Source organism: Melopsittacus undulatus, chromosome 5 (genome assembly GCF_012275295.1).
Source record: "Melopsittacus undulatus isolate bMelUnd1 chromosome 5, bMelUnd1.mat.Z, whole genome shotgun sequence".
Classification (NCBI taxonomy): Eukaryota; Metazoa; Chordata; class Aves; order Psittaciformes; family Psittaculidae; genus Melopsittacus; species Melopsittacus undulatus.
In genome coordinates this window covers 67215281-67231760 of record NC_047531.1, presented here as the reverse complement: position 1 = coordinate 67231760, position 16480 = coordinate 67215281, and the positions used below count along the sequence as shown (strand labels likewise).

General features: G+C 40.3%; 1 protein-coding gene across 4 annotated transcripts in view; it reads left to right on the top strand.

Moving 5' to 3' along the window:
* The window catches only part of OSBPL8 (oxysterol binding protein like 8), a 91971-nt gene that overhangs the window by 64030 nt on the left and 11461 nt on the right, over positions 1-16480 (top strand). For all 4 annotated transcript variants that reach the window (XM_031047944.2, XM_005147902.3, XM_031047942.2 and 1 more), the window contains 9 exons: positions 147-350; positions 4936-5020; positions 6176-6347; positions 11895-12129; positions 13508-13692; positions 14454-14535; positions 15199-15297; positions 15751-15847; positions 16200-16298. In XM_031047944.2, the coding sequence (XP_030903804.1) occupies positions 147-350; positions 4936-5020; positions 6176-6347; positions 11895-12129; positions 13508-13692; positions 14454-14535; positions 15199-15297; positions 15751-15847; positions 16200-16298 (1258 nt within the window). The remainder of the gene's footprint in view (positions 1-146; positions 351-4935; positions 5021-6175; positions 6348-11894; positions 12130-13507; positions 13693-14453; positions 14536-15198; positions 15298-15750; positions 15848-16199; positions 16299-16480) is intronic.

The window sequence follows — 16480 nt, the reverse complement described above, 5'->3', positions numbered from 1 at the left end:
GACCTGGATAAACTTTTAGTAGACCTGATATACTTGGTTTGAAATAAAAACTAATAAATAATTTCAGTTAAGATTTTCATTTAGTGAAGAGGGATTGTTTTCATATTGATTTCACTGAGATATAACTGTAACTGTTTATCTTCTAGATTCGTGGTACCTTGAAAAGCTGGACCAAACTGTGGTGTGTGCTGAAGCCAGGAGTGTTGCTTGTTTACAAAACCCCCAAAAATGGCCAGTGGGTGGGAACGGTGCTCCTGAACGCTTGTGAACTCATTGAGAGGCCTTCTAAAAAAGATGGCTTTTGTTTCAAACTTTTTCATCCTTTGGAGCAGTCCATATGGGCTATAAAGGTTAGTGGTAGTATGTATGTTTTTTATCAGATGACTAGCATTAGACAGCAATCAGTAAAGACAATATTAATGAAAAGCTGAACTGCATTTGCTGTTATAACTTTAATGGTTTGTTTATTCTGAGTATAAGCCTTCAACATCTAGTCCTTTTCATCACAAATTATTTGATTTATGCTGCTCTGTACACTTAAATAGCTTCAGAAGTGTGGTGTGCAGGAGGATGCCATTGAAGAGGTTAATGCCATCAGTGGTAACTACGTAAGCAGAAGGAGTAAGTGTATAACATCGTACTTTACATCAGTTTGAATCTGAGAAATTAAGGAGGGAAGTCATTTGCCAAAATGAGAGTTGAAATGTGTTGTAAACATTTTTTGGTTTCCAACGCTATATATTCATGTGGTAAAATGTCAGCTTCAGTTCAATTTGCTTATAAAAGTAGAAATTCAAATTATTTGTTGTGCAATAGTAGTTTATATTGCAGCTTGCTAGCTGGTTGTGTTCCATTTTGATCACAGTTTTAGGCAGATGTATGTTTTCAGTTCTGATGTCTGTTTGCTTTGTCATACATGTCTTAGTACTGTGAGCAGATTTTATCTGTAAGTGTTGAAAACCACAGTGTGTTCTGCATAGGAAAGGTTTATTTCAGTTTCTCCGAAGAATTTTTAATGTTTGCTCTTGCTCATTGTTTATACTCTAGTAAACAAGCTATTGTAGTCTGTGTTTCCTGTTTTCATGTGGAGAGGGGATGTGGAAGTGCAGCACAAGTGAACATATGCTCAGAAATTGCCATCTTGCTTTAGATTAAATAACTGTACAATATTAGGGCCCTTGTAATGAATTAATGATGCCCTCTGCAATGTACATCTTAAGATAGCTATTAATTGTGAGATTGTATCTTCTGAATCTTAAATTGATACAGATGTACTGTCACATCTGTAGAATGTGCTGCACTGGTTTTGCTTTCCTTAGACTGGGAAGTCAGTCAGCTAGTATAAATCCTGATGTTTGTTTTGATCTTTCTGAATTGTTATCATTATTAGTGTTACCTAAATTTACCAGGCTTAGATCAAATCTTTTGTAGTTGCTTTTGAATGATTTAATTTTAACATAGCTTAGGAGGACTTTTCACTCATTAGTGGTGATCTTACATTTGCAGAACATAAAATTCATATCCTTTTCCAAAGTGATAGGGTTTGGTGTTAATATGCTTTAATTATTTATGATCAAGTATACATGCATTGCAAAGTGGTGGCCTGTCTGCAGAAGATCACAAATCAGTCTTATATTTCTTTATTGCTTGGCAATGAGAAAATGGATTTGTTTGTTTTTTTAACTAGATATTTAGAATTTAGAGGACATGCCCCACCAGATTTTTACTTTTTTAAGGTAGGTCGAATTTTGAACCTGAACAAGTTGATTTTGTCCATTCTAAATGTGCTGAGAGCTGGAATGGTGTTTGTTCATTTTGGTATGGCTATTTGCAGTTGAGAATTACTGGGTTTAATTAGATGAAAGGCCTTGAAGTTTGAAACCTTTTTGTGCCTTGTTTACCTACTCAATTATAATGTCCTAGTTACAGATTTAGTATCATGAGACAAACTTTCATAAGCCTAATAGTAATTGACTGATTTACAGAGTAGATTACCAGAACAAGCCTGAAGCCCAAGGCAAAATGAGCCTCATTTGCAGTCAGTACAGGAAGAAGACATTGCAAGAAGCATTCACACAGGTCTAACTACTGCAGGAGATTTTCTTACTTGAACACACCTCCCATAGTGTGTCCTTCTGGCAGACTGCAAATTCTCTTCTGCAGTAGTTCGTGGCCAGTCTCTTCTCATGCTCTCTTAATCCTGTTGCTGTGGTCTTTGATGTTCCACCTGCACTCTGAGGTAGCTGATGCACTGTACCTTGTTCTGTCTTCTTCACTTGCATGGTCCTGATGCCATTTCAGTTTTCTAAAATTTATAAGTAGAAAAACTACTGCAAATAATTTCTAATGAGTAAATTTGGTCAAGTGTGATTGCTTATCAGCTTTTATTGCTTTCTCTGAATGTTCATGGCATTTGAGTTTTATTGGCATGAATATTCTGTAGGAAGCAAATCTTAAAGTTGTTTTTTATTGTTTGTTTTTTTTTAATCTAGTGGGATTTTTAACATGCCCATTACCTTGTATTGGTGTAGTTGTACCCATCTTTCTGTTAGGAACAGAGACACTTCAAATACAATCACCTAACGAACAGAAACTAATGTCTCTCTTTGACAGAACACTAACATAGCAAAAACTGATTTTGGAACTGTAATGGGTGATACCAAAAAAAATGTCCAGTGCTTTTAGAACAGCAATCAAGTAGAGGAACTCAAGATCCACCAACAGTTATTCAAAAATAAGTCAACCTACTTAGATGTTCACTACAAATTATTCAGTTTTAATCAAGGCATTGTCAAAGCACGCAGGGGAATATAGCTTTCTTGCATTAAAGCAATACAAACACTAAAGCCACATTTCCTCTCTTAAATTATAGTAATCTGTTAGAGTAGTATACCCTGCATGGCCACATTATAATCCTAAAGGGCAGGTCCTGCAGGCAGAGGTCTGCCCTTAGTCCGTGTCCTTGTGACCTGACAGTTCCGAGAACTGGTGATGGCCAAGCCCTTCACACAGCACTGGTGCACCCACGGTGTCGTGGTCCTCTTTCTTGCAGCACCCAGCACCTCCCCACCCCTGCTTGGCACTGCTCTGCGCTGTGGTGCTCACATCTCCACAGGGACCTGCAGGGAGTGAGACCTCTTCCCTTTGTGCCTGCCCTCAGGGTGAGGAGTGCTCATGCATGGAGTGGTCCTTCCTGGTTCTTGTTAGCTGCTCACTCCTAATCCTGTGTTGCAGCTTCTCCAAAGGTTTTTTGTAGGTACATCTTTCCACTCGCTCAGAGGGGGACTGAGATTTGGAATCTTGTTCCTAACACCCTAGTTGCTGTTATTCCATACTGACTATTTGGAAGTTTCTGAACATCATTTACACCAGCACTAGCTTGCCTGTTCTGTTATTTAAGTGCCACCAAGACTCCGTGTTACCCACCTCTCACCCTCAGAAACATTCTGGCTGTTTCATTTGCTTGCTTCTAAAATATCTGCCTTTATTTGCTTTTGCTCAAAACTTCTGCTGGCTTTCCAGTTCCCTCTTTTAAGCCTTGTACTGGCTTTTCATTAGGCTTCTCTGGGGGAAATCAGTTAAGACCAAAATATGTTAACACACCAGTTAGGCAGGCTTAACCCAGCTTTTCAACAATAGCTTCAAGTATGTTTAATACAGCCCTCTTTGTCTATCAGTTGTCTTAGTTACCGTATGTAAACTATTTTTGAAGGGGCTTTTAAACAGTGGGGTTAACATTTTATTCCAAAATGAAGTTTGACAGAAATGGAAAGGTCTTTGGGATTTATTTTTTTAATTTGGTAAGTGAAGAACTTCACAGTGAAAATTAAACTTTGTCATTTGACATCTTCTATGTGTCATTGAACATAATGTCATGGTGTCCTGCTGATACCCTTTATAGAGAGACTTAAGCATCTAAATTACTTCTATGGACTTGGGCATCATCTTGGTTTTTTTCCTATTAAAATGCAAAGCCTAAAGTTAGGCACCTAAATATGCTGTGGAATTGACTACTGTATAGGAGTAAGGTTGAAGGGGAAGGAAGGAGGGAGAAAGGGTGAGGGGGTTTCGATAGCAATACATAGGGTTTGGGTGAGAGAAGCTACTTACTTCCATTTTATGTAAATACCAATTGACTTGCCTATCTTCTAAAGACAGGCAGAAATTGTGCAGTACTGCAGCACAGGATGGTGCTGAGACACCAAACATTGATGTGTAAAGTAAGCACAAACTGGATCACTGAAGCAGGCCTCCTGTTCTCTGCAACAGTTTGGCTTGCCTTCGTGTCTCTCTGTGCTATGATCCATAGCATCCTTGTAGGAATTGAGAGGAACCTTTGCTCTCATCAGGAACGAATGTGACTGGAGAGAAAAGAGCCAGTTACTGTACAAATGTGGCATCTTCTACTGGCAGCATCTGTTGTAAATCAACTTTCTTAAACCACCCCGCAAACACATCTTGTTTCGCTTGCTTTAAATCTTACCTCTTCAGCTGAAACACTGCGCTGATGAGAAATAGCTTGTCCCTTGTGAGCTCTCTATACCCATCTGCAGGGATCCCTGGAAAGTGAGGGTGACTTCCCTATGGTGTTGCTTTTGATGCTTTTGTCATCCTGCTATAAGTAGTATCAGCAGAGCATTTCCAAGTTACTATGCCAAGTCTGATTTACAAAAAAGAACTCATCAAAATTATTTCAATCTCAAAGACCGTTCTTTTTAAAGTGGGGTTGAATTGGGAGCTATATACTTAGAATCAAGTCTTTGAAGAACAAATCCAGTAAAAGAGGGCTGTCCTTCTTTCCATTCATGTCTTCATTAGATGTTGCTGAGTGACAGTAAATAGCCCTGCAGTGTGTCAGCTTGTTATTACATGGAATGATAAACAGTAAAACTGAATTAAAACATCTGATGCTGTTGCTTGTTTTTCTATTTCAAGGGTCCCAAAGGTGAAGCCGTTGGTTCTATAACTCAGCCGTTGCCCAGCAGTTATTTGATCATCCGAGCTGCTTCAGAATCAGATGGTAAATAGATATTTCAGTGGTTTTCCACAGTGACAGCAGTTAGTTATTAGAAAGAGGTGGCTTCAGTTGGCTTAGCAGGTCTGTTACAGCACTGTGATTGCAGTTTAATCATTGTTAAGGTTCTCCCTTAACTTAGTGCCTTCAGTTGTGTTGGTACTAGTAGTTTTTCATGGTTGTCAAAGGAAAATTTGACTTGAAGAAATTGTTATTGAACTCCTTGCAAAATAGCTTTGTGTTAGCTGGGTAGAGGAAGAGAAAGGGCTTATTTCAGATTTAACTGTATTACTGTACATCTAAATACTCAAGCTAGTACCTGTCTAAAGTACTAATGTGAACATACTTGCTTTCTAATGCATTAATAATTAGAATTAATAATTTAATAATACATTTGTGTATTATTAAGTGCAGCAATTAAACAGTTCTGGTAGTAATTCCTTCAAAATACAATTTTGTGACAGCCTTCATCACTCTGACAGTGGTGGTTGATATCAGTGCAGCTATCTTCAAAGGTTCCAGTTTGGAAACAAAATTTGGGGCTGTTGTGTAACCTGTCTAGTAGCTGCTTCTACTGGTTAATTAAGCGTACCCCTGCAGACTTTAAAAATAGGACTCTACTAGCTTCTGTATTGAAAAATCTATTAGATACATGGAAGTGAAGAAATAAGGAGTGGAAAAAACACATAAATCTGTTCAGTTACCTTTTGCAAAAATGAAATGGCATATATATATATGCTATCATTATAGCTCCTTTCCCACACTATTATTGTATTCCATGAGCAAATTTTGCCAATAGATACAGTTACTTAGTCTTCAGAACTAGGGAGGGCTGCAAGCAACTTTGAAGAAATTCAATAGACAGGGCCTGGATGGAACCATATCTGCATTAAGGAAGAAATGCTGGGATCTGCTCTAACAGAATCATTATCTACCTTGCTTATCCTACCCTGAAGCATCCCTTCTACCAGAGCTGAGTAGTTTTGAGTTCTTTTGATGTCTCCACCAGATTATAAAACTCAGTGCATGTAAAATGGAACAACTCAGAGGTATGTTCAAAGGCAATTAAGCAGATCCAAAATGATTGTGAAATTAGGACATGGAAGTTGTATAGTTCAGTTAAATCCTTAATTTTTAGTCTAGTAATGAATTTGTCTTTAGGCAGGTGTTGGATGGATGCCTTGGAGCTGGCACTGAAATGTTCAAGTCTGCTTAAACGAACAATGATTAGAGAAGGTAAAGAGCACGATTTGAACTCTTCAGCAGACAGTACTCATGTCTCTCTCTATGGTCTGCTTCGTGCTAACAACTTGCACAGTGGAGAAAACTTACCGTAAGTGAATTAATTACTAAACCTGATTGTCCTTTTGACAGAACCTTGTAGTGAGAACTTCTTCACAGAGAGAATCTCTTTCCAAGGTTGCAGTTCTTTTTGTTCCTGAATTCTCTTCATATGACATATTTGCACTATGTTTTATATTGTACGTGGATAAAATGAAAGCTTTTTTTATTTTTTTCAACCAAAGTGGATACAGAAGAAAGTTTAGCCCAAGAACTCAAGGTTGAGTATCACATCAGTAAGTTTAAGTGCTCAGACTTTTAAAGTTTTAATTGTTTTGTATCTTCAAGTTATCTTCACCTGAAAACTAGAAGTTTAGTACATGTGACACAAGTTGGTAGATGTGAATATAAGCTGTTGTTCTTTGGCTTAAAGAAATTAATAATCCTATCATTAGTTAAATGGTTTCAGCATGTCTCAGCTTTGAATCATCAGATGGATGAATAAGGATTCAGTCACCCTACTATTAAATTAAGTGCACAAAAGTTGACGTTTTCTGGTATCACCTGGTATCTAATGTCTGTGTGCCCTAGAGTAACTCCCTGTTTCTTTCAATAAATGCTTTCAGCCAGATTTTTGGGAGCTTTTGTGGAAATATATTATTAGGCAATGAAATATATTATTAACCAATAAGTGGTGTTTTCAGACACTTCAAGTGTGGTACCAAAGTGCATCAGAAAATATAAAAGGTTTAGTCATTTATTTCAAATAATTGAGTCTGAAGCTTGTGCTCTGCAGTTTCTTTTGGTAATCTTCCACCAGTTGAATGTACTTTCAGGTGAACATAAACTTATTTCAGATAATCCCTCCCATTCATGAAAGTTTAACTGTCCATCTCTCTTTTCTGGGTGGGCAGGAATTTTGTACTGCTTTTAAGAGTATGATGCTGTATTTGTGACAGAAGACCTGCAATTCTTTCTGGCACAGGTAGTCTGAGAACAGCACTGAAAAGGCAAAGTACTGCCCCTGGCCCATATTCAAGGCCCTATCTGGATGACCAAGCAGGCTCAGCTATAGTTTTGCTCCTTCTTTTAACTCATGGAATCAATAAAACTGCTGTGTACAATCCAGCTGGAGATCTATACTCATTAATAGTACCTTAATATCAGCAGCTGGCCCAGATTACAATCATAGCAATTAACTACAGATGTTAAATCTAATTAAGACTAATGGTTTAATTAAGTAGATCTCTAGATATAGCGTATTCTAAGACTATTGAGTATGCTCAACTATCTAAGCAACAAAGCCTGCAGGCCTAGTTTTAATGGGCTTGGCAGGAGAGGGAGAAGAAAGGTGAAAGCAGTTTTAACTTTAAGAGGTAGCTTTTTTAGGCACATTAATAGCAAGAGGTGGTTCAAAGAACACATGGGACTGATACTTGTTGAAGATGGTCACCTGAAAAATAGGCATAGAAAATCTGGAGACATTCAATGTTTGGGTTTTTTTTTGGCTTTAATAACACTAGTAGACCTTGGGCTGCTCTGTCCTCTGGGTTTGATGACCATGAATGCAGGAACAGTGATCTTCCATTTGTGGACACTGAAGTGTTTTTAGAGACCAGTTGTATCAGCTCAATGCTCGTAAGACCATGAGGGCTGATGGGATTCATCCCAGAGTATTGAAGAAACTAGTGGATGTTAAAACAAGACCCCTCTCAATCATCTACCAGAGGTGTGGGCAGTCTGGAAAGGTGTCTGCTGACGGGAAGCTAGCCAACATTATTCCAGTTTACAAGAAGGGTGTGAGGGAAGACCCAGGAAACTACAGACCTGTTAGTCTAATCTCAGTACCTGGAAAAAAAATATGGAGACAGTCATACTGAGTGAAAGACAGAGAACAACGCAATCACTGGGCACAGTCAGCATGGGTTCACGGAGGGAAAGTCCTATTTAAGTAATTTGATATCCTTCTATAATCAAGTCAGCTGCCTAGTGGATGAAGAGAAGGTGGTGGATGTTCCTTATCTGGGTTTTATTAAGGCTTTGAAGCACCCTTCTAGACAAGTTATCCAGCTGTGAGAAGAGCAGGTGCACAATGCACTGAGTGAAGAAATGGCTGAAGGGCAGGGCTCAAAGGGGTAAATAGGGTTATCTCTGGTTGGTGACCAGTCACCAGCAGTATTAGTCAAGGATCAGTCCTGGGGCCTGTTCTGTTCAGTATTTTTATCAACGATCTGGATGCAGGAGTTGAATTCATCATTAGCAGGTTTGCTGATGATACTGAACTGGGAGGTGCTGTGAACTCACCTGAGGGGTGAGGAGCCTTGCAGAGGGCTTTATGTAGACTGGAGCTCGGGCAGACATCAGTGGCAGGAAATCCAACAAGTGCAAATGCCAGGTCCTGTGCCTGGGGCTGAGTAACACCAGGCAGAAGTATAACCTGTGAGAGCAGTGGCTGGGCAGCAGCCCCGTGAGAGGGGCCTGGGGGGGGCTGGCTGGCTGCAGCTGCAGCAGGAGCCAGCAGTGTGTCCTGGCAGCCGGGAGGGCAAACCTCACCTGGGGGGTGTCAAACACAGCATAACCAGCCAGGCAAAAGAGGTGATGATCCACTGTGTTCATAGAATCAACCAGGCTGGAAAAGACCTTTAAGATCGTCAGATGCAACCCTTACCCCAGCAATGCCAAGGCCAGCACTCACCCGTGTCACTGAGGGCCTCATTTGCACTGCTTGTGAGCACTCCCAGGGACAGATTCCACCATTCCCTGGGCAGCCTCTCTGTGGAGAAATGTTTCCTAATATCCAACCTAAACCTCTCCTGCTGCAGCTTGAGGCTGTTATCTCTTGTCCTGTCACTTGTTACTTCAGAAAAGAGACCAGCTGCCTCCTCTCTCCATCCTCCTTTCAGGCAGTTGTACAGACCATTGTTTCCCCATAGGCCTTCTTCTCCAGACTAAACACCCCCACTTCCCTCAGCCACTCCCCATCACACTTGTGCTCCCCAGACTCTTCACCAGCTCTGTTGCACTTCTCTAGACCTGCTCCAGCACCTCAATGTCTTTCTTTTAAGCTAAGGAAGTGTGGGCTTGACGATCAGGTAGTGAGGTGGATCAAGAATTGGTTGAAAGGAAGAAGGCAGAGAGTTGTGGTCAATGGGGCAGAATCTAGCTGGAGGTCTGTGACAAGTGGAGTCCCTCAGGGGTCAGTGCTGGGACCAGTGTTGTTTAATATGTTCATCAACGACCTGGATGAGGGAACTGAGTGTACCCTCAGCAAGTTCACTGATGACACTAAACTGGGAGGAGTGGCTGACACACCAGAAAGCTGTGCTGTCATTCAGCGAGACCTGGACAGGCTGGAGAGTTGGGCAGGGAGAAACTTGATGAAATTCAACAAGGGCAAGTGTAGAGTCTTGCATCTGGGGAAGAACAACCCCATGTACCAGTACAGGCTGGGGCTTGACCTGCTGGAAAGTAGTGAAGGGGAAAGGGACCTGGGGGTCCTGGTGGATAGGAGGATGACCATGAGCCAGCAATGTGCCCTTGTGGCCAAGAAGGCAAATGGCATCCCAGGGTGCATTAGAAAGGATGTGGTTAGTAGGGCAAGAGAGATTCTCCTCCCCCTCTACTCTGCCTTGGTGAGGCCGCATCTGGAATATTGCGTCCGGTTCTGGGCCCTTCAGTTCAAGAAGGACAGGGAATTGCTTGAAAGAGTCCAGCGCAGAGCCACAAAGATGATGAAGGGAGTGGAACACCTCCCTTATGAGGAGAGGCTGAGGGAGCTGGGTCTCTTTAGCTTGGAGAAGAGGAGACTGAGGGGTGACCTCATCGGTGTTTACAAATATGTAAAGGGTGGGTGTCAGGATGATGGAGCTAGGCTTTTTTCAGTGATATCCAGTGATAGGACAAGGGGCAATGGGTGTAAACTGGAGCATAGGAGGTTCCACGTTAACATCAGGAAGAACTCCTTTACTGTGAGAGTGACAGAGCACTGGAACAGGTTGCCCAGGGAGGTTGTGGAGTCTCCTACGTTGGAGATATTCAAGGCCCGCCTGGACAAGTTCCTGTGTGATGTACTCTAGGTTACCCTGCTCTTGCAGGGGGGTTGGACTAGATGATCTTTCGAGGTCCCTTCCAACCCTCGGGATTCTGTAGTGAGGGGCCCAGAACTGAACACAAGATTCAAGGTGCAGCCTCACCACTGCCTTGTACAGGGGCATGGTCACGCTATTGCTGATACAGGCCAGGATGCCATTGGCCTTCTTGGCTACCTGGGCGCGAGCTGGTTCATGTTCAGCTGTCAGTCAGCACTCCCAAGTCCTTTTCTACTGAGCAGCTTTCCAGGCATTGGAAAACATTGCATGGGGTTGTTGTGGCCCAGGTGCAGGACCTGACACTTTGCCTTGTTGAACCGTATACCATTGGCCACAGCCTGTCCACATCCCTCTGCAGAGCCTTCCTATCCTCCAGCCCAACTTGGTGTCACCTGCAAACTTGCTGGGGATGCACTCAGTCCCTTCATCCAGATCATCAATGGAGATATTAAACAACACTGGCCCTAACACCGAGCCCTAAGAGACATCACTAGTGACTGGTTACCAGCTAGATGTGACACCATTTACCACCACTCTTTGGGCTCTGCCATCCAGAGAGTACCTAATCCAGCAAAGAATCGTCCTATTCAGGGCATGAGCAGCCAGTTTCTCCAGGAGGATTCTGTGGGAGACAGTCTCAGATACTTTACTGAAGTTCAAATAGACAACGTCCACAGCCTTTCCCTCTTCTGCTAAGCGTATCTCCTTGTAGAAGGAGATCAGGTTGATCAAGCAGGACCTGTCTTCATGAACCCATGCTGATGGAGCCTGATCCCCCTGTTTTCCCACATGTGGTTTTCTGCTCCATGGCACTGAGTTTAGGTTGACAGGCCTTACCTTGAGTCCTCTCTGCAGTTCTGGGCCCCAGGATTTAAAAAGAATATGGAGGTCCTTGAATGTGTCCAAAGGAAGCCAACAAAGCTGGTGAAAGAGCTGAAAGGAATGTCCTGTCATGAGTGGTTAAGGACTTTGGGTTTGTCTAGTTTGGAGAAAAGGAGGTTGAGGGGTGACTTGATTTCTCTCTCCAGGTTCCTGAGGAGGGGAAGTGGTGAGGGAGGTGCTGAGCTCTTCTCCCTGGTATCTAGTGCTAGGGAACGGCTCAAAGCTGTGTCAGAGAACATTCAAAATTGAAATTAGGAAATGCTTCTTTACCTAGAGGGTGATTAAGCACTGGAACACCTTTCCCGGAAAGGTGGTTGATGCCTCACGCCTGCCTGCCAGTGTTTGAGGCATTTGGACAATGCCCTTAATAACATGTTTTAACCATTGGTCAGCAGTTGGACTACATGATCATTGTGGGTCCTTTCCAATGGAACTATTCTAAACTTGGCGTGTTTGACAGTTCACTGAGAAGAATATATTCTATATGTTTCCAGCAAAGCTAGTTTGATATTGCTGTCAGATCAAGCTTGAAATGGGCAGTTTTAGCATGAATTTTATTAAGATCCTGTTTTGGAAACATGACATCATTGTGTGAAGTTGAAGATTCAATAGCTTTTTTTTTTTTGTAGGTTGAATGACAGTGAAATTGAAAGGCATCACTTTAAAGATCACGATATGTACTCTGACAAATCTGATAAGGAAAATGACCATGACCATGAGGAATCTGATAATGATGGATTGGGAAAAAGCGAAGAAAGCGATAGCGACACATCGGAGCGGCAGGATGATTCTTACATTGATCCAGAACCAATAGATATCAAGGAAACTACTTACGTAGAACAGAGTCATGAAGAACTTGGGGAGGTAAAAGTGCTGTTAATGTGGCAAGCAAACAACTTCTCCATATAGAAAGCTGACATTAGTCTACACTTGAAAGCTGACTTGCAGGATTGGCTTTCATCGTTTCAGCAATAATGGGGAGGGGGGGGGGGAAGTTCTGTTCACCTGTGTTGTGCTCTACTTTGCCACTCTTGTGCTTGTGTCTGATATTTTGGCAGGTAATGAGATTATCTGTAGTGTTGCTCAGGCAGAAGGTGTTCAGTTTGAAAGGGCCACATGCAGCAGAAGTTGACCATATCTATTTGTCCTTTTGTTGTTATTTCTCTCACTTACTGCTGTTATTTTCTTCAAGTAAAAATCTCCAAGTTGAAGATTTTAATTCAAACTGGCACCTCTTTTTGTACTGCAAGAGAGGAGTTAAGCACCTGTGGGGTCTGCAGAATTCAGTGGAACTTGCTGTGTTTCTGATGTCCCCTTGCGTTCTAATAAGGTGCTCCAGAGCTGCCATTCTACTTATGCAGGTTGTCTTACATGTCTACACAAGCAAACACAACAGGGATTTGTATGTTTTACTTACATGAAAGGTACAAAAAAATTTAGTAACAGAAATTGAGGTGATTTTTTTCACAAATTTTCTCTTTATTCTTAGGTGCTAATGACAAGATTTTAATTCTTTTTCATACCCATGGGACATAAGTACTTTGTGCTTTATTGCTTTCTACAATTGTTTCTAGGAAAAGCAGTAATTTAGGAAAAGTTGAGTTTAAGTTGACAGCAAATTCTTGAGTATGCATTTTAGAACTGTTCTGGAAGGAGGGATGTTTTTCCTCCAACCTTTGCTGTTGATTTCAGAAACTGTAAGGAAGAGTATCTCCCCTCTTCTTGGACAGAAAGGAGCACAATGGAGTGTGGCTTCTGGTTCTGCATACTTACCCCTAAGCAGTGGTTTTCTTTAAGGAAAGAAAACCCACTTATGTTGTTGACTGGTCAAATAAAAAGCATAGATGTGGCAACTTCCGTGGTGGAGAAAAGTTGTTAGAATTAACAGCCCTTTGCTGTTGAAGTCCTGCACATGAGAACACAGGGTAATGTACTTGATTGACGCCTAGGAAAGGACTAAGGACTAATGAATAACATTCTACCTCAGTATTTCTCTTTTAGGGCTGATGAAAACAAATTTGCTTTTTAATGCTGAATAGTAACAGCATACATCATTAAAGATGTATTATAAGGATATTTAGAGAAACATGATTTTTTTTTCCTCCCATAGCTGCTCCAGCTTCTTTGAGTAGTTCATCGGAAGTATTCATTTTTCCATTCTCCTTGAATCTTTAGAATATGTTGATTTGTCTTCTGGAGGATTATTTCTTCTTTCTGTAAGCATTTTTTTTATTCATCCTAGGCAGGGGAGGCTGCTCAGACAGAAGTAGTGTCAGAAGAAAACAAAAGTCTGATCTGGACACTACTGAAACAAGTCCGGCCAGGAATGGACTTGTCCAAGGTTGTACTGCCTACATTTATCTTGGAACCTCGTTCTTTCCTGGACAAGCTGTCAGATTACTACTACCATGCAGACTTTTTGTCTGAGTGAGTCAATCCTATCTCTGGTTTTCATTCTCTTAATTATTTAAACTGATATGGGCTAGCAGTGTATACTGAAACATTTGATCTGGTCTGCTTAAACACTGTAGACTGCTTAGAGTCTGAGTGTCTGAAAGTGTATCAGTCATCAGATGTCCTTGTTTTCTGAAAACTAACTGCCTGAGAACTCATGGTTATTTTTGCATTCTGGTCCTTTTGCTAATTTAATAACAGTTGTGTTACAGACATTTCTGATTTAGCTTTTGGAGACTGGATGGCAGACTTCGCAAAATTAGGCTTGCTTTCTTTGTTTACGAGGCATATTCAAAATGGGTAAAACAGTACTGGTAAATCTTTTTAATACAGTATGAAGTTCATTCAAATTTCTAGTTTCCTTCTCAAATGTTAGGTAATAAATAAATGACAGTAAATATTATTCAACTCTGAGACCTGTACATGAGTAATCCAGTTCTCTAAAGCAGTATCTTATAAACGGAAGATCTTCAGTGTTACTGGAACAGGATTTAATGTTACAAAGAACAGACTCAATTATTGAAATACCATTTCTGGATTTTTGTTTTGTTTCCATTTTCAGACAGTTATTTGAAAAGTGTGAATTTGAAGCACTCAGGCTGAAAGTTTTACAGTAACACCAATCAAAAACCCTTTAAGTCAGCTCTTAGGTTCAAGATACATCACAATGCTTGATATATGTGTCATAACTTAAACAATGCTGATATTTGATGTGTGTTCTGTTTGTTTCATAGAGCTGCTCTTGAAGAGAATGCTTACAACCGCATGAAAAAAGTAGTGAAGTGGTATTTGTCAGGATTCTACAAAAAGCCAAAGGTATCCTGTCGCATATTATTTTGTCTTTACTTTAGTCATTGTGTCTGGTTTGAGGGCTCAGGGATGTGCTAGAGTAAGTTTTCTCTTTAGATTTTAAAAGCATGGTTAACTTTGTTATTTACACATATTGACATTTTGGTCTCTAGCCATGCTTAGAACAGACTGTCTTCAATTGGTTTTTTTCCCTTGGAGTAGAAGTCGAACAAACTATTTTGTGATAAAGTGGAGCCAGTTCTAAGTTTACCTTTCTTCTGTGATAACATGCTGCAGCTGGAGGATTAATATTTCCACTACTTATTTAGCTTTATACTAAATACTCTTTATAGTTATGTTGGTGGTAAACAGTAGTGAAAGAAGAAAGTACTCGCTACCCAACTTGAGACAAGGCTCTGTAATAATTTTCATACAAAAAGACCTTATATTCTGTTTGTCCTTAAGTGTAGCCTGGAATAGTTAAGCAGATGGACCAAATCTACATCAATTTCCATAGAGTGAGGAGCAGGGTAACTCAGCATAATACTCAGATGATGAACTCAAGTACAGTGTACTTTAGCATGCATGCTGTGGTTGTATTTTTTTTGTCTCTTATCTTCAGTGACAGACAGATAAAGTTTGAGTTCTGACCTGCATTGTATGGTTACTTGCTGTTCTATTTCTGTTTAGGGACTAAAAAAGCCGTACAATCCTATACTTGGTGAGACCTTCCGCTGCATGTGGATTCATCCAAGGACAAATAGCAAGACTTTTTACATTGCAGAACAGGTAGCTGCAATAACTGGAAGAAATATCTTAAAGAAAAATAAATGTGTTGCATTTTTGTGGTAGCCAAATGGTGTGGTGGTTTCAGAAAATATATTTAAACATATGGGTTATATTCTAGTACTCTCCTTTTATGATTTTTTTTTTACAAATGTCTCTTTTAAGTGTGTCTTCCTAGAGAGACAGAAAGATGTTTGCAGCGTTTCTGTTCCCTCTTTCTATAACAAAAGTCAGGTGCTAATTTTATTAGCTGTTGAAACTGACTATGTGTTTGCTTGATCTTTATCTTTAAAGATTATAGTCACATTTCACATATATTAACTGTATACTTATCATGTGCAGCTTGAATTTTGCATTCTGTTACTATTAGCTCAAGGTTTATGCTATATTGCATGTTCCTTTTTTCTTGTTTTGCCTTTTTTTTTTCTTCAAATATGTATTTTTTTTCCCCAACAGGTGTCACATCATCCTCCGATATCTGCCTTCTATGTCAGCAACCGCAAGGATGGTTTTTGCCTTAGTGGTAGCATTCTGGCCAAATCAAAATTCTATGGTAGATAATGGATATTTTTTTTTGTATGTACCTTTATTAAGGGGTATAAAATCAGTGCAAATGACATGTTTTGTGGATGAGAGAAGGCTGTTAGAAGAGTCAGGGGGTTGCTCATTGTATTATCGATTCATTGAGAAGTTTTTGCTACTGGTCTTTGGAGTTGTCATTTCTGTTTTTTGGAGCATTTTAAGTTTTTAACTGGGGAAGCTGTGTATTATAGTGGTTTCACTAGACAGGATAGATTGCAATGCTAAATATACCACTATTCTTAATTTTATTGATCAGTTATTATGAAATGTTGACTGTTGTCTTGCGAGGTGAGAAATATGGTATGCTGTCTTTGCAATTTCAGGGAATTCATTATCTGCCATACTAGATGGGGAAGGACGGCTAACATTCCTAAACAGGGGAGAAGATTATGTAATGACAATGCCATATGCTCACTGTAAAGGTAATGGGCTTTTTTTCATTCTCTAGATGGCAAAATTATGAAAACAGAAGTTTATTATTCTAAATAGTACATTATTCTGCATAGTATAATGTGCTGACTTTGAGCTTGTCAGCTGAGTGTCCTGAATATTAGTGATATTGGTGGCTCTAGGCTTCCACTTACCAGGAGAAAAATACATCTGT